At 32.9% G+C, this 23,961-nt stretch overlaps 2 protein-coding genes across 5 annotated transcripts; one reads left to right on the top strand and one right to left on the bottom strand.

The window, feature by feature from the left end:
* Positions 1-106: 106 nt before the first annotated feature.
* On the bottom strand, positions 107-6,295 carry LOC142633720 (putative anion transporter 5). 3 transcript variants are annotated; one of them, XM_075807966.1, is made up of 3 exons: positions 5,889-6,295; positions 4,545-4,589; positions 107-1,995 (listed from the first exon to the last, which is right to left on the bottom strand). In XM_075807966.1, exon 3 carries the CDS (start codon positions 1,869-1,871, stop codon positions 549-551), a length of 1,323 nt encoding a protein of 440 aa, XP_075664081.1. In that variant the 5' UTR covers positions 1,872-1,995; positions 4,545-4,589; positions 5,889-6,295; the 3' UTR covers positions 107-548. The 3 variants fall into 3 exon arrangements, with proteins under 3 accessions (XP_075664081.1, XP_075664082.1, XP_075664083.1); XM_075807967.1 differs by having other exon boundaries at positions 4,493-4,589; positions 5,889-6,155; XM_075807968.1 differs by having other exon boundaries at positions 4,545-4,579; positions 5,889-6,062.
* Positions 6,296-10,027: 3,732 nt separating this feature from the next.
* LOC142633719 (large ribosomal subunit protein eL20) lies at positions 10,028-23,885 on the top strand. 2 transcript variants are annotated; one of them, XM_075807965.1, is made up of 6 exons: positions 10,028-10,374; positions 11,420-11,504; positions 12,276-12,390; positions 22,050-22,165; positions 22,281-22,344; positions 23,385-23,885. In XM_075807965.1, exons 1-6 carry the CDS (start codon positions 10,173-10,175, stop codon positions 23,724-23,726), a joined length of 924 nt encoding a protein of 307 aa, XP_075664080.1. In that variant the 5' UTR covers positions 10,028-10,172; the 3' UTR covers positions 23,727-23,885. The 2 variants fall into 2 exon arrangements, with proteins under 2 accessions (XP_075664080.1, XP_075664079.1); XM_075807964.1 differs by lacking the exons at positions 10,028-10,374; positions 11,420-11,504; positions 12,276-12,390 and adding an exon at positions 21,530-21,706.
* Positions 23,886-23,961: the final 76 nt, after the last annotated feature.

Raw genomic sequence — 23,961 nt, 5'->3', positions numbered from 1 at the left:
GTATATGAAACCATACGAGCAACAAGCCCTTGACATACGGTCACAGAGATCTGATACCTTATTTTCTGTGCAGTCAATAAATCACACCTGATTCCTGAACATGTCATGAAGATGCAATGTTTCACAAGCCAAATGAAAACCTGCTCGATTATGGTGTAGCGATTGAAAAAACAAGCAAATAAGTTACATATTCTTTACATTTGGAACATTAAAGAATATTTTTCAATATCTTTCTATCCTATGGCCACACTACCATTTAAATTCTTGTATGGACTGCTGGACATCTTACACCCTTCCTGGAAAAGAATGATATGCTGGGCAACCCTCATAACACTCATCAACAAAAGTCGTACCTAGCGCACAATGCTCCCACTTTTGTAAGGGTCTGGAAGAAGTCGTGGTTAACAACCTTACAACCAATTGATTGGAGAGACTGATTTTCGAACTCCCGTGATATTTGTAGGGCTCATCAGAAGATATTTGTAAATTGAATCTTGACCGTAACTAAGTATTGGTGAGATTTTATCTTGACTTGGAACAAGATTAACTCAGTCAAAAATTCTCTCCCCTGTGGAAAACAATAAAAACACCAAACTACTAAAGATGCATAGATACCCTGGTATGTAAAACACTAATCTCCAGCTATCTGGACTTGAAAGACCTGAATCAGAAGTTTTTGCAGTTTCAAGAAGACAACCAGTGAGATGAACTCCAATAATGCCAGCAAAGGTACCGGCAGTATTAGAAACTCCCATAACAATCCCTGCATATCTCGGAGCAATATCCATGTGGTTCACAGCAAACCCAGCTCTTCCTAGAGCCAAGAAACCAAGAGCCACAGAAGAACAAAACACTGCCCCACTGGAAGTTCTGAAGATAGGAAGTGCTATCAATGCAAGAGAAGCAACTAAGAACCCTACAGTGTTCAACAACTTCCTGACTCCAGTCACTGACAAGATTTTCTTGGTGATTAAGTGGTCAGCAACCACCCCGCCAATATTTGAAAATATAAACATGTTAAAATAAGGCATCATTTTAGAGGATCCCATCTCCTGAAGGCTAAGCTGCAGGCCTTTCTCAAAGTATGTTGGCAGCCAGTTCATCAACACATACAAACCATAATGGAAGGTGAAATTATTTACCACGATTGCCCAAACTGGCAAGCTGAGTACAATTTTTTTCCATGGTATGTTGGCAGTTCTGGCAGAAATTCCTCCATTCTCCACTTTCCCTTTCTGGTTTCCTTTAACTGGCAACAAAGATTCACCAAAACCAGCAGCAGTGGCTTTTGGATGTTCAGACCAAGGAGGATCACTAGCATAGTTGAACCAAAGCATGCACCACATGGCACCTAATGCCGCCTCAGCAAGAAATACTGATTGGGGTCCTCTATACTTTACTAAGCTTGGAAGGAAAAGCATTCCTGCAGCTGCTCCAAGGTACATCCCAGACATTGTTAGAGAAACAGATCTGGATCTTTCGTGGGGTGGAACCCACTGCGCTAGAACTGTGTGGATGGAGGGGAAGATGAAGCCTTGTGCCACACCAACAAGTAAGCGCGCAATCACTAAAACTGTGACTTGATTGGGGTCTAGTGGTACTAATGCACAAGTCAATGACCATAACACAAAAGAAATAAGGAGAACCTTCCTTCCACCAATTCTCTGAGCTGCCCATCCACCAGGTACCTGAGAACAGGCATATCCACAATAGAATGTAGCAAGTATAGTTCCTTTAGTTGATTGGTTTACCCTAGCAGCATCAGCTGCAATTGTATATGCAATAGAGAAGCCAACACGTTCTATGTAGCAAACAGATGTGCTGATGAAGGTTAAAATGACAATCAAGTAACGCTTTGGAAATGTCATCATCCTCTTACTTCACCTTTAGTTTTTTCTAGATACTTACTCTGTCAATAGTTTTCAAATGAGCCAGTCTAAAAAACAGCTCTTTATCTACTACCAAATGGTTCCAGAAAAGACAGTAGCTTCATGCCTATCACATATTAGAAGAAAACTAAATAAATATAGCTCATAATAGTCAACAGGAGCAAATTAACAAAAGAGCAAAAAATGACTAACTTGCAAAGCAATATAGACAAAAATCACAAGGAGCCAAAACTCTACATAAAATTGTTTTACTGGATATCAGGAAATGGAAAATATGCATTAGAGAAACCCATTACTTATGACAATAGGTGATCTCTAAATGAAAATCCGATGCAAATCTTTTGATAGTAAAAAGCCCATTTATCTCATGCTAATAGATGGCCATAAATACATATAACATTGATCCCAAATATCTGATGATGATAATTTCTATCACCAATAGATGGGTACATGATTTTGCGTTTCTCAGTCAAGAGTCATCAATCAGTGTGTGTGCAAGAGATCTGCTAAATTGGACAGGGTCATAGAGGCATCCACTTATAAATATGGATTCCACCAGAAATACTAGGGAGAAGAGCATAAATGGGATTGAAATCAAATGCCATAAGAATATATGATAAGTTATTCAATGAAGAAATTTGTTCAACCTTGATATATATGAAACAAAATCTAAGTCAAGCAATAGCCAACAATGTCAAAAGTGATAATAGCATCATGAGTAAAACTGCTTGCGTATAAAAATTTAAGAAAAAAAAAAGGTTATGCAGACAAAGTAAAAGGCCCTGACATCTAGCTTCAACTATACTATAACAATGATCTTTTTTTTTCTTTAAGTAAACTATAACATTGATCATTAACCTGGCAGTATAGTGAAGCAGCTACCACATAAGAAATTAAACAATGGAAAATTATATTTATGGGATATATCTAGATCAACATTGAAAAGTTTCAAAATCAACAAATGCACAACCCTGACCAAGGATTTCCTATTCCAAGAAAAATGCACAACCCTCACCACCACTCCCATCCGGCCATCTCCCCCCCCTTCCCCCCAAAGAATAATATAATTAGGTCCCTCTGCTCTTTCTCATGAAATAAGATTCTTTTAACATTTCTTTACTTAGCAAAAGCACACTCAACGCACAATAAATCAACGTTTCTAATATTCATTGAACATTAGACACACAAAGTTTTCTAATCATTACACGTGCAAGCAAATCTAGTTAAATTCACTACTTGACCTTGCTTGAGTGCCTCCTGCAATTACATTTACTAAGATTCAACTACAAAAAATGAAAAACAAGCCCTGTTCAACAATTCATGCAGCACATTTAATGCACAACATTTCTCAATATATTAAGTTACTATCTTATCTTCAAAAAAAATTACTCAAGGTTTTTCAATTTCTAAAACTTTTTGTATAGAAAATTTGAAACAATAATAAATGGACAAAATTTGATAATAATTTAGTCGTGCAAAGTTTAAAAATAACATAACATTTTATATAATTCTCTTGTGCTTAATAAAAATTCATAACAGTGATAGCTATGATCAAAATGAAGATGTCATTTAACCAAAACAAATCAAAATAATAGTAATTGTCCTTGTTCATGTCTTCTGACATGTAAACAAAAAATTGTTTGTGTGGTACAACACCTTAAGAATAGTGTTTGTATATAAATCAACACTTTAAAGAGGTCAGGGTTTTGTGTGTGTGTGTATACTCATTATAGTTTCTTTATTTGATTCAGTATGCTATGATGTTTACCCACTATTAAATACAATTTAATAGTGAAAAAGATAGATTTCTATATTGGTCTTTGGATTTGGGTATTTTACAAGACATCAATTTCACAATTTGGCAAAAGAGGAGACTTTTAGATGTATCTTATTAAACTTCTGTGATAACCTATCAAGTCACAGATTTTTAAAAACAAATAACTAATGATCATGATCAATCCCAACAGAGAAGATGACTGAAGCTTTCAATCTCTGTTAGTGTCAGGTAAAGGAATCACTGAAAACACCCACATGTATGAGGTTTACTAGAAAGCAAATCATCATAGTCAAAAAAAGTATCTATTCCATCATATATCGTATCCTCCTACCCACAGTAATAACCCAAACCATGTCAAGCCAGCAAGACTAAGAAACATATTACCTAAGTTACCACAGCATACTGAATAAAATAAAGAAACAAATGACAAGAACTGGTTGATCCCCGTCTTCCAGAAAATGATTTGACCAAACTAAATAGTAGTAGGAGGTCAGATAGGAAAAGTATGATAACACCTACTTCTTAAATACAAAAGAGGCTACCATCAAAAAGCTTTAGGTGTGGTGCATGTATTTTCAGTATTTTTTCTATTTTAATTGTTTTCTGCTTATATCTCCTTTTTTTTGGGTGGGGGGTTTGTTTGAGGAACTGCACAGTATCACACTATGAACTACAGTTCTGGGGAGGTTATGGTATCATACTCCAGGATAATTTGAATATGTAAGAATTCACAACCTAAGCATGAATATATTCAATTTTTCTACACCTTATAACTTAAATTCAGTGTAAATAAAACGTACAGAGGCAAACAATACAAAGATGATACCTATAGTGCAAGTAGATAATGTGGTTGCCTACATGAAACATAGATGCAGTACCTGAGCAGCATAAGTCCGCTGAAATGGGCCCTTATCTGCATTGAACTGAAACGAATCAATACATCAGAATCATTAATTGCGGGGAAAATAATATACAGAGAATTTCTCAAAGCAATATATCATAATTTATAAGTATCTATAATACATAAATATACAAAGGACGTCATCTTTATACCTCACCAGAACTTCTATATGTCATCCTTCATAATCTTAACAATATCGAGCTGCTATTTCTACTAGGCAATAGATGCAGAATTACAGATCCTATATCTTGAGCCTCAAAAAGGCTCTAACTCAGAATATATAACCTAGTGACTACCAAGGATCTGATTTAATGGATATTCCTGAAGCTAATTACACCAATAACCACTTTTGGCGCTACTAAATGTATTATAACACTTAGCAATAGCATCATTGTTATTTTCAAAGATAAAAAAAAAAAAAAAATCCTCAGCAACTAAAACGAACAACAATTTATGAATTATTTTCACAAAGTTAAAATCAAACCATTGTTAAGCTGAATTTCACTTCTTACTGCCTTAATTAACTCATATTAAATTCCAATAACTATTTTCGCAACCAAAAACTCACTCCTCTATCAATCAATAAACCAATCACACGACCATTCAAAAAATCCAGCAAAGAAAACCTAACAGCAAAGCATCACTGCTAATCAGAACTCAATTGTAGATATTTTCATATGCATTTTTAAAAATTTAAATTAAAAAAAAAAATCCTCACTCAGCAACTAAAACAAAAAATGATTTTGAATACATTTGAACAAAATTAAAATCAAACTATTTTTTGAACTGAATGCCACTTCAAACTGCGCTAAATTGACACATATAAAATTCCAATAACATTGTCTCAAACCACACCAAATCCTCACTCCTCAATCAATTAACAAACCGATCACACTCACGACAATTCAAAACCTGTCCTAGGGGATTTAACATACCCAAAAAGAAAGAAAGAAAGAAAGAAAAAAATCAAATTTAAAAACAATTTAGAAAATCTTATTCAGTCAAATATTCTTCCTACAAGTCCATGTTCTAACTATCCTGTGCTCCTAATTTGTCAATCCTTCTGAATGAACACTAAATCTTAGTTATTTGCCCAAATGTGCTTGCCAACCAATCAGATACTTGAATTGTGCTATCTAAACATTTCATCAAACAAGTAGTGAAGACTGAAGACTTCCAAACTCTCATAAAAAAACCAACTTGTCATTTCCAAAACTTGAAAATTCTTTAGAGATTTAACATACCCAGAAAGAAAAAAAGTAACAAAATTTAAAAAACAATTTAGAAAACCTTATACAATGATGAATGAAAAGAGGCTTACCAGTGTTGTGATTTGTGAGAGAAGATCTGAACACATTTGTTATGCATATGAAGCAGCAACAGCAACAGATTTGGCCTCCCCCGCAAAGGCGAGAGAGACAGAGTGTGGAGTCAGCAGAATTGAGAGATTCGTAAAGTACTTTTGTAACAGTAGTTGCTGAAGAAGATGTATTTTTCACTTTTTAGTACTTAGCAAAATGCTAGTAAGGAAGGAATTTGACAGTTTCACGTGCGGTAGACTGGAGTACTAGGATTTTTCTCAATGGATGGAGAGAGTGAGAGAGAGTGGAACATGGATCATGGATGTTACCTGCTAAAGCGCTTTCATTAATCTAGCTCACTCTCTCTGTCCTTGTCCACTCAGATTGACTGATCTTTAGATTTCTATCTTTACCATAGATAGTTATCATTGGGAATGTTTTCACTTTAGACCCTATATTTTTGGGTTGTAAATGATGAACAGCTAAACTTTAAAAAATAATAAATTAAACCCCAAACTTTAAAAATGTTGAGTTTAGCTAAAAGGCTCAAACCATTCCTCGGTGCAAAAATTCAAGTCTATAGTAGTATAAAAACTTACTTTTTTTTTTATTTTTTTTTTAAGTAATTATTTTTTTAAACCTCTCATATCATATTATTTATTTTATACTATATTTTATTAAAATGTTAATTTTTCTTGAATTTTTTAGTTGTTTATCTTTTTTCACACATAACAACTATCATTCACTCTTTTTTTTCATGCTCAAGATACATAAAGAAATTATAAACAACTAAATGCTAAATAAATAATTTCAGTGTAAATTTACATGATTACTATAGTAAACTTAAAAATTTAAACATTAATTGATGCGAGTCATTTTTAAATAAAATTGTGTAAATTCTACATCTTTTTCTATTATACACAAATTGATGTGAATGCTCAAAAGTGCAAAGCATACTCTTGATATCTGGAGGCCTTTGAATTTTATACTCTAAAGTTTCAGAATTTAGATATCACCATTTGTAATTGTATTTCATTTGCATCAACAATCTTCTAGTCCATATTTTTCATTAAGTGACACTTAAGTTCATCACATTTGTTTAGTTTATCCAATAAAATGATGTCAGTTCATTATGATTCATCCATATTTATAGTAAACTGACACATAAGCTCATCACGTATCATTCTTCATTCTCTCGAAATTACAAAAAACAACCCACTTGATGATATTGAGCAAAATGGCTAAATATCTTTTATTTTTTAAGAGTGTAGCAAAACACCTCTTTTTTCAAAGTATTTAGTATGTCAAGTTCTATGCATATTTTGTTACTTAATTATTTTTTTGAAAATTTAAGTAGATCTTGACATTACTAATGTCAAGTTCTACTTAAAAATACATATAAAACTCGATTTGAGGATATTAAATATTAGGGAAAAATGCTCATACATCCCCTGAACTTTGAGGTAGTAGTCAAAACACCCCCTGAACTTTTAATTTGGCCAATTTACTCCATAAACTTTATACATTTGCCAAATCAATACCTCTGTGAGTTTGGTGTTAAACAACTAACCGAAACTCACGTGAGCATAAAAATGACAAGGGAGTATGAATCAGTTCAATTGAGATGGAGAGAGAAAGCTTTAGAGAGAGAGATAGACAAACTATAGAAGGCTCCCACTGTAAAAACAAAATTGGTACTAATACCATAAAATGCATAAAACAAATGAACATAACACAATAAAAGCAATGAAAATCAAATCGAAACAATCGAAGAAAATACATCACCTATTTATAGATTCTAAACATTAGCTCAAAACAACAGGGTTGAACTGAAATTAAAACCAATACTTTGGTTGAAGGCACAAAGATAGACCCAAAAATCCCAGATGGCAAAGAAGATTCTGTAAGTGGACCGAAAAAGTTCAAAAGTCAAGGAAGAAGATGCCGTCTTCTTATTCCCTTCCATTGCTTCTTTCAGAAACCTCTCTGTTGGTGTGTGTGTATGTCTATATATATATAATCAACAACCACTGTCAAAGAAAAACTTTCCCAAGAAAAGAAAAATGGTGAAAAAAAAAAGTATTTGCTGATAGCCAAATAGAAACAATATAATGAAACAAACAAAATAGAAGTGAGCAGAATAATGAAAAAGAATGAGAGAGACATGTGGTTCTGTAAATTTGGTTCTATAGCCTCTCTCTCTCTCTCTCTCTCAAAAGTTTTCTCTCTCCTTCTCAATTGAATTGATTCATACTCCCTTGGTCATTTTTATGCTCACGTGAGTTTGAGTTTCTGTTAGTTTTTTAACACCAAACTAATAGAGGAACTGATTTGACAAGTCTATAAAGTTTGTGGAGTAAATTGGCCAAATTAAAAGTTTAGGGGGTGTCTTGGCCATTATCTCAAAGTTCAAGGGGTGTGTGAGCATTTTTCCTTAAATTTTACATAGAACTCAATTTTGTTAAAATTAAGTTCCAAAATATAGATGTTTTATTAAATACTTTGAAAATATAGGTGTTTTGCTATGTACTTTAAAAATAAAGGGCATTTAGCCATTTTTTTCCTAATAATATTATGGGCTATCGCCTATGAAGTTCGCTTCCTTATAGATATGCGCTACAAACCAACATTCAAAAGCTTTGAGAATATTTATAGTTTCCAAAATAATGTGCTTAATTGACCTATGAGGCTGTGGTGAGATGTTTTGTAAAGGCCAAATCACGTTTGATGCATCACTTTGACAAAACCAGGTTCTTCAATCTAGGCTCTACTGATTTACTCACTACGACATACTCTCTTATGGCGGTCTCTTTGGTAAAATTCAGTGACTTGTAATTTCCCTCTTGTTGATTGAAATGTCTAATGAAGCTAGCATGGCACCTCTCACTAAGCATATATGTAAAAAAGCTATCAGAGGAGCGGACCGACTAGTTAATTTAATTAAGGAAATCGTCAATTGCAAAGGGAGATCTTACATGATACATGTCCATCCTTTTTTAATACCACATTCTTTTGGAACAAGATGGGGAACTTTTCATTTCTATCTTTCCTAGTTTTTGGATTTTCATGGTGACTTGTATATATTTTGGAACAAAATTATGGGACAATATTTTCACAACAAAACTTAGGTGACAAGCTGTTAATGGAAGATTAAAATAATAATAATATTAATAATAATGTAGTGATGGGCTCAGATGATAACTAATAATAATTTGTCACTTAGGCTTTATTGTGAAATTATTGTATCCATAGCATTACTCTATATTTTGTGTAGGTTTGTTTTTGACTTGGACATTGAAGTTCCTTTTAATAATGTTTTGAAAAAGTTAATAGATGTCTTTAGGGATATTGTCAATTGACCGTTTTAGGAAACTTTTTATAGAAAATGAAACAAAGTAACAGATTCGTTTGAATACTTTTTATATTTCCTATAAAAGGAGGATCAAAACCTTTAAAAAAAACTAGCCTTTAAGCATGCGCTCAAGCGCGTGCTTAGAGGCTTTTCTATTTTTTTGGTAAAAGTTAATAATTTGATAGGAAGATAAACACGAGGATGATTTTTAATTTTTTTGTTTAACTTGTTTTTCTATTTTTTTTAAAAAAAAATAGTAAATATATAGTTGTTTTGAAGAAGTGGGTTGGTGGGAGAGTGATCCTATTTTGTAGGAAATGTTTTAAAAGAGAGTTAGAAATATATTTTTACAAGTTTTGCCTCAACTTAAATATAGGATGTAGGATTATTTTGGAATAAAAAAATATCCCGTCCAAACAAGGAAAACCTCTTTAATAGTAGTATAGATTAACAAACATAACGAATCGCTAGGTCCACAACATTTTCATAATACTTTCACAGCAAATTATAGACGATAAGTTGTTATTAGTTCTAATTTGAACTTACAACTGAAATTACTTTTTTGTCTACCAATAATACGTCATAACAACTTACGGCTTAAAATTTATTAGGAAAGTGTTGTATTTGTAGCGTTTCTATAACCCATTACAGGCTTTTATATTGCTCACTAATCACTATTAAAAAATAAAAAATAAAAAACCCGAAAGGCAACCAAATCGAACAAAGCAGCCAAGCACAAAAACGAGTCGGATTGGGTCAAATCCTTTCAAAGCTATAAATATTAAATACCTATTCTTTACCGCGTCAAAAACTTTTGGTTACTGCAGAGCGGAGTAGAGTTGAGAAGAAACGGAAAGGCCGACGATCACGTTCACTTGTGCCTCTCAAACCCTAACCCCCAAAATTCAGAAAATTCGAATCCGATTTAGTCGAAAAAAAAGAAAGAAGAGAAATGAGCGAAGAAGTCAAGGGCAGAGGAGTGACCGGCGACCAGCAGAACCGGCTCCACTATGGCACGTTCCAAGGCGTCGCCAACTACTACCCTTCTGCCCCTCAGCCACAGCCACAGCCTCAGCCGGTTGTCGGTTTCCCGCAGCCAGTTCCTCCCCCAGGTTACCATCATCATCATCCTTATGGATACCAAACCGTTCAAGGTAAAAATTCAAATTTTTGATTCATTTTGATTTGCGTAAAAAATATAATGGTTTTGTTTGGTTTGTGAATTGTGATTGGTTATAGTACAAATTATAGTAATTCAAAGGGAAATGAGTGTGCCAATTTTGTGTTCAATTGGTTATGATTGGTTGTGGTTGGGCTATTCAAGTGTGGTATTTATATTTTGATGTTATAGCTTAAGGTTGCATTTTATTGTTTATATATTTGGTTGAGTTAATAATTTAGATGGAATCTAACTGTGTATATTAATAGGAGCAATGGTATCTAAGTTCGATTATCGTTTAAAAGCGAAGGATCTTATGATGTATGGATCTTGATTGAGATTAATTATGTTTCCTTTAAGGGTTTTAATATAAATTCTTCATAGTTGTGGGTTCCAATTAGCTCAACTAGTAAAGACTCTTGTCTCTCGAATGAGAGATCTGAGTTTGAACCTTGTCCGCACCAAAAATCAATTGGTGTCTTGGCTTGGAGCAAACACCATAGAGTGAAATTCTATCATATTATATTTTTGGAAGTTATGAGCGATGCCTCTGAATATGAAATACCTATGACTCTTAGGCCATTGATTAACGTTAGAAAGTAATTTAATCCTAACACCGTTCTAGCATGTTGCATGTGCATTACTAACATCAAGAGACCCTAATTATCCCACTGAGTATGACGCAACATTTGCAAATAGATAATTTTTTGCCATGCGTTTTATCAGTAAGTCTCCATTTTCTACACTGTTGAGGAAATTCTTATCTCTAGACGCCTCTTTGTCTGTCTATCTATCTTCTATCTGCTGCATACCTATATTTTGAGTTTTAACAAGGACGTTAACATGCATGCCTGTCGCAACTTTTGAATGTTTATAGCTATGTACTTGAAGTTCTTGTCAATATTGAAATTGAAGTGGCTACTACATATGAATGTTATACAAAATATTTTTTAAGTTTGCCAGAAAGAGGGAAAAAATCTACAGTTTCGGTTTAATCTTCCTTTCTTATGATTTTTTTTTAAAAATGTTTTTGTTTAAAGTTGTTCAAGGTTATGCTGTTGTTGAGGGAACACCTGTAAGGGAACCACGTCTTCCTTGCTGTGGTATCGGTACAGGCTGGTTCTTGTAAGTTCTTTTCTATGGATAATTCTTAATTACATTATTTTCCTCTATTTATGTTTTTAGGGGGGGTTGATGCATGAGCACAATAATTAATAGTATATGCCTTATTCGAATATTAAATACATAATATAGTGAATGAATTGTGCACACAAACAACTTAGCAAAATCATAGTTTTAGAGGATTTCTTGCCCCACTCACTTTTTAGAAAATTCAAGTTGCTTCTTGAACTTTTTTTTACTGGCAGGCAATATTGCTTGCCCAGTAAATTATTCAATTGTGTTTATTTGACTTCTATGAAGTGTTGTCTATGGTTAAACAGCTCTCCCACACTCAGTTATACTAAACTGCATGTCTTAAGCTATGGCAACTTAGATAGTTGCCAGTTGCTGCCTGTTACTTTCTGAGGCATGAGGTAAGAGGTGCATATGGGAAGCACTTAAGTAATAAAATGACGATTTTCTATAACAAATTGCAAATCTAAAATTCATGAAGTTTACCTGTATAATATCGTCTAGGATAAACATATTCACTTGCCAGGCAAAAAAGTAAATAAAAATTTGAATATATATGCAACCCTAAGAAATTGGAACTAGTTAGGATTATGGTAGTGAGAAGGGGGAAAAACTGTCCGACATCTGTGGTAGATATCATAAATGATCAGAATCTCCAACACATGGCCTTAATAGTGTAATTTGATGATTCTTTTTTTTTTTTTTTTGGGACTTGTATTTGACTTCTACTGATTCACTTTTTTTTTTTTTTTTTTTTGCAAGGTTTTTAATTGGTTTCTTTTTTGGTGGCATTCCCTGGTACATTGGAACTCTTCTTCTGCTCTGTGTACGAGTTGATTACAGAGAAAAACCTGGATATATTGCATGCACAATAGCTGTAAGTATCTTTGTTGTGCAGTATCTCTTTTTTCTCTTGCATGGGGCTGTTTTCTATTTATATTATTTTCTTTCTTTGTGATTCTGCGTATTGATGTGGACTTCAGCAAATAATTTTGCTAGAGTTCATTACATATCTTCTGAGACTGGCCCTATCGTCTTGAAATGAGCAATCTACACATTTTCTGAACTTGTGATTAGTGCCATGGCATGGCAGGAGACAGGGTAGTTGTTGGATCTGGTTCATAATTTAATCGCATGCTAGGAAGTAGTGCATCAGCATCACTACTCTTTCAAGTTGGCCTATTGAATTGGAGAGTTGGGGTTTTGAATAAAAGCTTAATGTCCAACATTATTATAGAAGGAGTGGATCTTGTATATTTATAGCTGGTGTATGATGCACATAAGTCAGGGAATTCTCTGTGCTAGAAATGTTTAGGGTCTGGAATTAATATAGAAAAAGAGTGTTCTCGGTTTTTAGGTCCCTCTAGTGGTGGAGCTGGTTACTTCTTAAATAATTTAATTAATAATTACTTAATAATTCAAATAAATATTGTGAGGACCAAAAACTCATAAAATCAACTTCCAAACGTTACTGCTGCTTTATTCATTTAAGAGTCCTCATACAATACATTTGGTAGAGAGGGTTCAACAACAAAAAGCCCCTACTCGTAGTCTCTTGATTCCTATTTATACTATTCTCTGTTTTCATCGTAGCCTTACACCTTGCAATCTGCGGTCCTTTTCCCGTGACACTTGTCCGTCGGCAATGGAACAAGATTCCACTTTGCATCCCGCACTGTTCAGGTCATGTCCACATTAATGCGACGGATAGAGGTGATGCTTGCTAATTAATGCGGCCAGAATGGTTGTTGCCAAGCATTTAATGCAACCTTCCAAATCAGCCTAATACATCCAGATATTTGCAACATGTCCCTTATGTAGTTATCGTCCACGCCACCTCATCTTCGGGCACACCCGGAGAGACCTCATCTTTCATTCTAAATGTTGGCCTTTCTTTCTTCGGGTCCTCGGGTTCTTAGGTCCTCGGGTCCTCACAAATATAATAAATTTTAAATAAACTAATAATAGTTCTGAAAAATATCCAAAAATATTCAATTATGTTTTTACTCTTTAAAACATGTATACATTTTTTTTTTTTAGAAATTATAAAGTCATAAGTTTTTAATATAATGAATTTTACCTTAAAACTTATAAGTTTTCTAAAATTATATGAAGGAATATAAAGATAATTTCAAATTCTGGGAATGTGCAAAAATCTTCACATTTTATTTATACATTTATTTTTTATTTTACCCTAAGGGGTAGCACAATTGGTTGAGAACCATGCCTCATAAAGTGGAGGCCACTAGTTCGAATCTTTCCTTCCCCTTGGAACCAAAACTCACTTATAAAGAAATTATTTTCTCTTTTTTCTGAAATACTTCTTCATTTTTAACTTAGAAGAGATATTTATAAAGACTTATTGTCAATGTAAATTTTCAATGTGAGACTTTTGCACCTCAGGAATGAAAGACAAAGGGGTAGAGTGGCTCATTTATAAGTAAAGACAATTTTAAAGTCATTTTATTATTCAATGTGGGACTTGTTGTTTTATGAGAGAGACTTGTATTGAAAGTCTCACATTGGAAAAATTGAAAGAGGATGTTATACTTCCTCATCTAAAAATACCACACCCCAAATTTGAAACATTAAATGTATAGACTAGCTTTTGTGTTGGCCTAACATTCTTTAGTTGATTATTATAAAAAAACATTCTTAGTTCAATGTGGAGTTTATTACTTGGTCCACTTTAATAATAGAATCCATGCATGTAAGCCCTTTTCTTTTGGTGGGGGGTGGGGGTTGATAAGTCACAGATTTTATCAGTTAAAAAAAAAAAATGATGTGAAGGTTTGTCAAAACCAGTTCAGGTTCTTGGACCAATTTGAGTGGTTTGTGAATTTAGGCCAAACTGGTATAGGTCCGGTTTTAAGATTACGAGGATAGGTGCCTTTCAAGGTATGATTTATGACATATGGCCTATGGTCTTGAGGCTTCCAAAGTATGTTGCATTACTTTAAAAACTTCTGGTTTTACAAGGTGCATGATCTGTCTGATTTATAGTAATCTTTTCAAGATATTTTGTGTTCATTATTGTTAACATAAAGTCCATTTCATCGTGAATAAAACTCATTGCTTATAAAAAAAATCAGATGGTGATGTGCATTTCATTTTGACATGATAATCTATAAATACATTTGCTAAACGTCTAAATACATAGTTTGGTGCATTTAGATGTGAGGTACAATCTTGCTAATGATATATGTTGCTAGTTGCTAGTTGCTGGCATAATGCTGCTTATAAATGCTACGTGTACAAAATTACTACATTTTGGTTACCAGCTGACATGTTCATTGAGTTCTAGTGCCATGCGTATCCCAACTAACCCCCTCTGTGAATTTGGAATACAGAACGTGCAAGCAGTCTGTACAACAGTACAAGTTAATATAGTCATGTTATTTATTAAATACTAGAGCTGATTTTACTCTTGGTTTCTTCACTGATTTGTGTTAGGAATTTCTAATTTTGACAATTGGCCTTCCTTTCGCTTCTTTGTAAAAATTTATATATTTGATCCGCTTCTTTTTCTGGCTGAGAAATGATGATATATGCTTTGCCTGTACTCATGCAATTTTTATTTTTACACGTGCAGTCCACACTGTGTGTGATTGCTGTTGTGCTTGGTGTAACAAGGAGAGCTCATGGTCATGGCTGGTGAGATTATAGGATCAATTGCAAAATCTTATGTATATATGCCTGTATCCAAAGAACAAATTGGTCGGTTATTATAATTTTCCTTGGAGGCTGTTCTAACCTGTATTTGTGCATATGTATTGTTGCCATTCTTCTGAATTGGTAGCAAATTCCTATTAGATTGCCAAATATTGAAGATATCATGGCAATGAAAGGAATTGCTGTATATTTTTAAAACTCGACTTAAATGTTATTCTGATTTCGTTAATATATAAATTCTATTGGCTATGTGCATCTCCTAAACTGTCGCACTGAGTTTCATGTACTCAAGTGCTTGTTCCGTGTATGTCATTGATTTGCCATCTAGATCTGCCCAGTCAAAACGGGCTCGTGATATCAACTTATAATATGGTGTATATAGTGTAACTCCTTTTTAATGTTATAACATTCAATAAATATTGAATTGTTATTTTAAAATATTCACGTATTACGTGTTTTCTTTGTTTATTATGCCCGACTCAATTTCATGTTAATCGGATATCTGATTTGATCCACTAACTCATTTTTTTCGGGGATTTGAATTTTGGATAACTCTATTAATTAAGGAGTCCAAATCTTCTTGACCCTTTTATGTATAATTTTAATATCAACTTGCTTTTATATTTTATAAGCACACAACTTAGAACCATGGTCATAAAATTTATTTTATTATTTTTTTATTTTTTTATTTTTTTAAAAAGCTTTAAATGATTTAGAAGTTAAGTAAAATCTTAAAATCTTAACTTTATAATTTTTGCAATTTTATTGATCTATAAAATTATTATTATTTTTATATATTTTTTAAATTTACGTCAACATGTATAAAAATTGAAAGATTTTTTTAAAATGTAGATACTTCTTAAATATCTAAATTCATTACAATCGTAACCACAAAATGTTTAGAAAGGGGCCAATTATTAATTAAGTTATTTAATTTTGCTACAACTACCTGTAAAAGGACTTCGGTAAAAGTTCGATCTGGCAAAACAAATATAATCAACTAAGATACTGGTTTCTTTCGTCTTTTAGGGTAGATTGTTTGAATAGTATATACCCATTACAAAACTAAGTTTAGACCAAGTATTTTTAGAATACTAGTCCAAAATTTAGAAATATATAATAATCTAATATCATATTGTTAAATTTTTATTCTTTATTTTATTTGTTTATAAAATCTTACAAACTTTGAGTCGATCTTAAATACCCTTCCATTGATCTTAAGTAGGATCCCAGTTTTAACAAGTGTGGTTAGAACAATTATAAATAAATAAATTTTATACAAACTTTATCTCATAATTTGTACATTAGTATTTTATCAATTACTTTTTTCTTCATTTGAAATTTAAATTCATAGTGAATAAAATGTCATTTAACTATATAAGTTAAACAAATTGTGTCAAAACAAGTTGATACACATAGACACAAAATAATTATTGCAATCAATTCAGATTGATTGCAGATTGGGCATATTAACATGAATTTGACCAATTTATACTAACATTAACCCATTTAGTTTGTTTTCATGTTAATAAATGTTACTGATAACGTTAAGAGCTTTGTAACTTAATTGGTTGATAACTTCTAGTGTTTCCAATAGAGACATCTAAGATTCAAATTCCTTTAATCTAACTATCAATGTTAAACAAAAATCCCCTTGGAAGTGACAATTCCTCTAAGGCCCTCTGTTTCAAATGATAATACTAGGATGCACAAAAAAGGCCTTGCATCAATTCAATGCCTAATAGAGGAATTAAACTGTCAAAGCCATGATTTTTGGAAGACAACAATGTTAAGACTTTTACTTGCATTGCTAAACATGAGTAATGAACTAATGATTACATATGTGTACCTCTTCCTAAAGTTTTTTGGGAAGACATAATTGAAGTTTTAAATAATATTCTATCTATTCCGTTAAATTTTAACGCGATGGAATGAAATGTTTAAGAGAGGATGCTCGTTTCATTCCCTTTAGCCTAAGCAACACTCCCAAAAATGAAGGAAACAATCATTCCTTTTATAAAATAGAGGTGAAATATTAATATTAACCATATTATGAAAGAAAACAATATATATGAAATGTATAATATTAAACTTATATATTTCTTTCAATTACATTAATTTTTTTTACTCCCAAACGAATTAGAAAAATATACATAATTTTTATTTTGATCCATTCTTTTCTTTTATTAGCTCCCAAACATGGTGTCAATTTCTAGAAAAAAAATCACACGTTTGTTTGGTACAATTTATTTTTCAACATTTTGAACATGTGGTTATTTAAAAAAGTTGTACCTAGAAAAAAGTGAATTTTTTTTTTAATACTATAATTTATCTACTATTCGAAAAAAGCTTTACCAAATGAGCACTAGGTCTCCCCTACCATTATGGTCATCTGTGTTGGTTTCTTTCTTCTCATTAAACTGACATTAAGTTTTAAGGATTTCTCATTAATTTCTTAGGACCTAATCTATTTTTTCAGGATTAAATTTACCATGAATTTAAAATAATTTCAATCTTAGATTCCTAAGAATTAAATAACTAACATGCAATTTGACAAAAAAAAAAAATGTAGTTTGCACAAAATTCTCATTTTCTGGGGTCTGATAGAGACAAATATAACAACTTTACCCTTAATAATTTTATTTTATTTTTTGTTGGGAAAAACATTTCCTAATTTGAACGTGTTGACAATTGCTATTATACCGGTGCTTGACTTTTATTATTATTATTTTTTATGAGAAACCTGCGCTTGATCTCTAATGATATGGTGCCTGTTTGAATTGGACAATGTAATGAATTGTTGAAAATTACAAAAATTGGTTTGGAAACTCAAATATTGAACCAAGGGATCAGCTTTTTAAATATTTTGAAATTAAAATTTTTTTTTGAAAGAAAAATTTAAAACTAAGAGAGTTTTATTATTAATAATTTAAAGGTTTTTATTGTATTGCTGATAGTTTTTATGGATTTGATTTTTTTTATTAAAAAAAGATTAAACTTTCACTTCATTTTTAATGTACCCAAACTGTTAATTTGCTCAATTGACACAAGTTAAAGAGATTTGTATTAATATACCCCTGCCGTCTGAATTGAGTATTAAATAAGATTAAAATTGTGGTTTTTCATTGCAACCAATGAGGATATTTAATCATTACACCATATTTTTGTCTCATTTAACATCCAATTTAAAATGTAAGAAGTGCATTGATACAATTTTTTCAAATTAAGGTGTCAATTGGACAAATTGATAATTTGGAGATGCATTATAAACGTAGTGGAATTTTATAATAAAACAAAATGTAATTTCCCCTTATAAGAGGATAGAAAACTAGCATATTGAGGATTTTAGAAAAGAGTTTTCTTTGAATATTCTTCGGAAAAAAATATATATTTGTGGGGAATGAGGGATCGCAGAGGCAGAACTATAAAATAAGACAAGTCCGGATAAATTTGAATAAGATCATTTGAAAAACTGAGGAGAGCGGTACACTTGAGGAACCCGAGGGACAAGTACTCTTCAGGAAACTAGAGAATGATCATCAAGTCCACAATGCCGGGAGCCAAGGAGGTGGGGAGAGGTACAAGAAAAGAAATGGGGAAGTTTCCAAGTAAAGTACCATTCACCTCTGTATTCAATGCATTGGTCCAACTTAGCTGGTCGTAGTAATGGCAGAATGACCTCTGAACAGTGCTCTCACAACTTGCAGCACACTCTACCACCTCTTATAAGGCCTCGATGGGACACAGTGGCAGCTCCAGGAATTTTTCTCAAGGTGTTCCTTTAGAAGCATAATTTTTTCCAGTGACGGCTCTAGGAATTTTTCCCAAATGTATTGCTATTTAGTTGTTTCATTATTTTGTTTGTCTTTTATAAACTATAATTTGTTATATTGTTGTTTCATTAATTATAAAATTATTAATTGTTATTTAGCCTAACATAATTTAATTTGTTTGTCTTTTATAATGTATTGGATAAGATACCAACACTAACACTAAAAGACAATTAATAATCTCACCAACACCTTACACCAACACCAACCATTGTTTTGATACCGGACGGTTCATAGAACCAGAAAAGAGAGAGGTTCAAGGTTTTTAAGGTGGGACCGAGGTTGAACCGAGATCGAACCGCGATGATGTCATAATTAATTTAATATAAATAAATATATTAAATTAGTAAAAAAAAGTATTTTTCATATTGTAGTTTTCATAAAATAAATAAGAAATATTAAATTTTAAGCAAACATAATAAATAAACAAATATATAAGTATATAGCAATATTATAGTAGTTTTTTTTTTTTTTGGAATAACAATATCATAGTTGATTTACTTATTATAAAAATTAGTTAATTTACGAAGATCATTACTGAAATAACTAAATAAAAAAAATAAATAGATAATTCAAAAAAAGTACCTAAATAGAAAACCACTGTTTTCAAATTTAAATCTAATATAAAATATTATTAAATCATTAAAAAAGAGACTTGATGAAGCCTAAAGCTCTTAAAGCTACAGCCTACTGTGGCAGTAGTGGTACAGTGGTTCTGTAATACACGTATATCAACTAAGTTAAAAACTAAATATAATAAATTAAATTAAAAGAAAGAGATTTTTTTGAAGTGAAAAGAAAGAGATTTGACTGGTACACTAGCTATAAACAAATTATGTGGCCAAAACAGAGATTGGTATAGTGGTATAATACAGTGGGCAAGAAGATAGACTTGACTGACGTTATTTACTAAGCTATAAACGCCTTTACCAAACAAAGAAAGACTTCATCAACCCAAAGAAATCTCAGGAAAAGAAAAGAAAACACAACCGTCCAAGTAAGGAGAAAGGGAGAAAGAGTCTTAGAATGTGTTTGGATAGTGCGTCCACGTCCACGTCTAGCGTCTGGGCTCCCTTTTTTTTTTTTTTTCCCTTCCCAGCCGCAGTTGTTGACCAAGTCTTCCGTGAACAGTGCATTCGTGCACTGTTTACGGATCCACAAATTTCACTTTTCAGTCACTTTTTCATTAAAAATGAGTCCCACGATACTATTCACACATTTTAAAATTATTTTGCTACAGTGTTTTCAGTTTTTAATTTTCAGCAATAAATTCTATCTAAACAGACCCTTAGAGAGGGTTTGGATCCAGATTATTTTTTCCGCGTTTAGCTTTTTGCGTTTTGCTTCTTTTTTTTTTTTTTTTTTTTTTCTTTTGCTGCTGTGGGGGGACAAATGTGCAGTGCGTGCAGGGCATTGTTCACGTACTTTTTTAGCAATTTTTTATTAAAAATAGGTCTCGCAGCATTATTTACACATTTAAAAATTATTTTGCTACAATGTTTTCAGTTTTCAGTTTTCGGCAATAAGTCTTATCCAAACGGACCCTTAGTGCCACTATGCACTGATTTGGAGAAATCTGATCGCTGGTCATCGACTGGAGGCTGCAGGGGACGATAATGACCAAAGTTTTGGATCTGATTTAGTGATTTGCTCTGTATTGGTTTTTTTTTTGTTGAGAATCCATGAATTTGCTACTTTTTTAATCTATTGAGCTTGTCGTGGGCTTAACTCTGTTAAATTTTTTTTTTCAAATTTTAGTTCAATTTTTTTTGGGCTTTGTTTTTTTCTCTTGAAAATAGAACAAATAATTATTTTATTTTTATTTGAGGGTGTTCTTAATACAAGAGCAAATATAAATTTTTTAATTATTATATATAAAAAAAATTCAGCTCAGGGTGTTCCTAGGAACACCCTGAGCTACAAGTGGCACTGTCACTAATGAGACAAACATTCAAGTGAAGATTAGTAATTGTCCAAATGGAGGGTTGAGATGTAGTCTAGCTAGCTATACAAGGAAAAATGATTCCTCCATAAAAGGGGATATAGAAAAAATAAGGAAAAAAGTATAAAGTATGAAGTCCAATGCTTAAGTGCTTAAATCTCATCACTTAAGTATTGGACTTCTTTTCAAAATGTTTAACGAAACTAACAAAACTTGAAAGGTCGGCCTGACAAACTATCACTACAAATTAATTGTACTAGGCCATGGTATAGTACTTACCCATTTAACTTGGGCTGAACCACTGATATAGCCCCCTACAATAATTAGTCTGAACTTTTATTGTAATTCTCGTTATTCTAAATTGCTAGTCGATTTCAAGATAAGAGATGAGAAAATCAGAAAAGTTTTTGTAATTCTGAACTTTATTTATTTATTTTTATTTTTATAATTTTCATTTTTTTCTGGGCTAAACAACCGGGCCTGGTCCTCAAACCAGCCCAAAGAAAAAGAAAAAAAAAGGGCCTAAGTCAGACACGTTTACATATTCTATTGGCTGTCACTAAATTTTCCTTATGCGGCAGTGACTCAAAACTCTCTAAGAATTAGGGTTTTCGTCTCTCAGTCCCATCTCATATATAACCAAAAGAAAACCCTACCTCCCCGCTTCTTCTTCATACACAGCGAGAGCGAGAGAGAGAGAGAGACGCTTCAGAGATCTCAGCTGGTTATCGGAAATGGTTACTTTCAGGGTAAGCCTACGCATCTCAGCTCTCTAATCCATGTCAATTCCTCTATTGTTGTGTGTATATTACTCTCTCTCTCTCTCTTCAAATATTGCTTGTTGTTTACATGCTAATTTACTTGTTTGTTTCCTGAGAAATATATAGGAAAGAAAATTGAGAACCCCTTTTGTTAAATTTTTGAGCCCCCCTCCCCCCCCTTTTTCATTTCGTTGAAACCAAATAACACATGAACTAGAATCTTGAAATTTCATTTTCTCTGGAACAAATAAAAAATGGGGGATAGAGTTTGGGATTTTTAAGGTTTCGAGGCTGTTGATAATGGTGTTTTTGTCTGACTTTGGTGTTACAGTTTCACCAGTACCAAGTTGTTGGGCGTGCTTTGCCCACTGAATCCGATGAGCACCCTAAGATTTACCGCATGAAGCTCTGGGCCACGAACGAGGTTCGTGCCAAGTCCAAGTTCTGGTGAGTGATTCGGTGGAGATCTGTTTGAGTTTTTGTTAAAGTTTTTGGATTTGATATCTGGGTTTGTGTTTTTTTTTTTGGGATTAAATTTTGGTTAAATGTTTGTTTGGATTAGGTATTTTCTGAGGAAGTTGAAGAAGGTCAAGAAGAGCAATGGGCAAATGCTTGCTATTAATGAGGTATATCGTCTTATTTCACTTTTTTGATTTGTCAATGTATTTTTTTTTTCTTTCTAAAATGGTTTCTTTAATGATATTGTGGTTAATTGTAGTTTGAGTTCCCTTTGTCTTGAATTTATTAAGGAACTGTGGTTGTGTGTGCTTTTGATACCGTTTCTTCGTGGTTGATTGTTGTGAGGTTGTTGAGCATATTGAAAATTTGATTCAGTTCTTATTCATGCTGAAAATGCACTGTGGAATTGTTTGAGGTTTGAGGTTTTCTGTGTCAACATGTGTATTTGTAAATTTATATTATGAGGCAGTATTGGGATTGAGGCCTATCTTCTATTGAGCAACTTAATTGTAACAGTTCTATGAGCAGTTCGTTTCCCAATAAATTAATGCTGTGTGGACATTGAGGGTTAATTTAATTTGAAAGGAAAGCAACATTAGTTCAAGATCAGTCGTTATTAATTCAATGATCTTATCAATTTGTTGGTGTAAAACCCCTTTCAAATGATTTTAAGCCAACTCTGTAGGTTTTCATTGTCCAATGTTTCTCCAAAATTTCTATAATCAGTTTAACTGACAGAATATTTTGGGCTTTGTTGCTGGTGTGTGTTAGTCACCATGTCTGTTCTCTTGCTTGAGTCTTATTTGTTTGCTAGATGGGTTGGAGAGAGATATCTGATTGTCGTATGTTAATTGTAGTCCTCTCTGTATTTGTCACCAGCTTGTGATTAATCACTTTGTTGTAATTACTGCAACCATTAATTTAGAGTTGGATGATACTTAGTATAAAATGGATTTGTTGAATCAGGAGTGGATAATTTGAATACCTTACATAGCATGCTGCACATGCCTAAAATTGGTGTAACATTAACAAATTTTGATTTGTACTTTAGCATTGGCGATGTTCTATGTTTATAGATGTTGTAACTTAGCCTATTTAATTGCTCTAATTTTAGCATTGCTTGTTGTACATCTGTGGGGAAAAAGCATAGATGATTTTAGTTGACAGACAATGTAGTTGATGTGTATATATCATTGGGATTATGCAGATCTTTGAGAAGAACCCAACCAAGATCAAGAACTATGGTATCTGGTTGCGTTATCAGAGTCGAACTGGTTACCACAATATGTACAAGGAATACCGTGACACCACTCTAAATGGGGCTGTGGAGCAGATGTACATTGAGATGGCTTCTCGCCACAGGGTCAGGTTTCCTTGCATCCAAATTATCAAGACTGCCACTATCCCAGCGAAGCTTTGCAAGAGGGAGAGCTCAAAGCAATTCCACAATTCCAAAATTAAGTTCCCCTTGGTGTACAAGAAGATCAGGCCACCATCTAGGAAGCTGAAGACCACTTACAAGGCATCGAGGCCCAACTTGTTTATGTAACTTGGTCGGTTGAGGAATGAGCTCAGGATTGTTAGACCGGAGTCTATTTTTGAATCATTTTGTCAGAGACCTTATCAGTGAATGTTTCTTTTGGGTATTGTTTTATTTAAGAATATTAGCAAAACAAAAGAGTTGAGTTTATCTATGTGGTTTCCAAAATCCCTGTTTTGTTTTCGTTATAATTTTGCTATGACATATGATAGTAATTTTTTCTTTCAGGAGAGTTGAAACCCCT

Source organism: Castanea sativa, chromosome 5 (genome assembly GCF_040712315.1).
Source record: "Castanea sativa cultivar Marrone di Chiusa Pesio chromosome 5, ASM4071231v1".
In the NCBI taxonomy this organism is placed as follows: Eukaryota; Viridiplantae; Streptophyta; class Magnoliopsida; order Fagales; family Fagaceae; genus Castanea; species Castanea sativa.
The sequence above is the reverse complement of the archived record's forward strand: the minus strand, read 5'-3'. Positions and strand labels throughout refer to the sequence as shown.

Excerpts from the sequence above, each read along its gene's own strand:
- LOC142633720 (XM_075807966.1), bottom strand. The coding sequence starts at position 1,871 with ATGATGACATTTCCAAAGCGTTACTTGATTGTCATTTTAACCTTCATC.
- LOC142633719 (XM_075807965.1), top strand. The coding sequence starts at position 10,173 with ATGAGCGAAGAAGTCAAGGGCAGAGGAGTGACCGGCGACCAGCAGAAC. Across the intron at positions 12,391-22,049 it reads ATATTGCATGCACAATAGCT|TTTCACCAGTACCAAGTTGT; the intron begins GTAAGTATCTTT and ends TTGGTGTTACAG. Across the intron at positions 22,166-22,280 it reads CGTGCCAAGTCCAAGTTCTG|GTATTTTCTGAGGAAGTTGA; the intron begins GTGAGTGATTCG and ends TGTTTGGATTAG.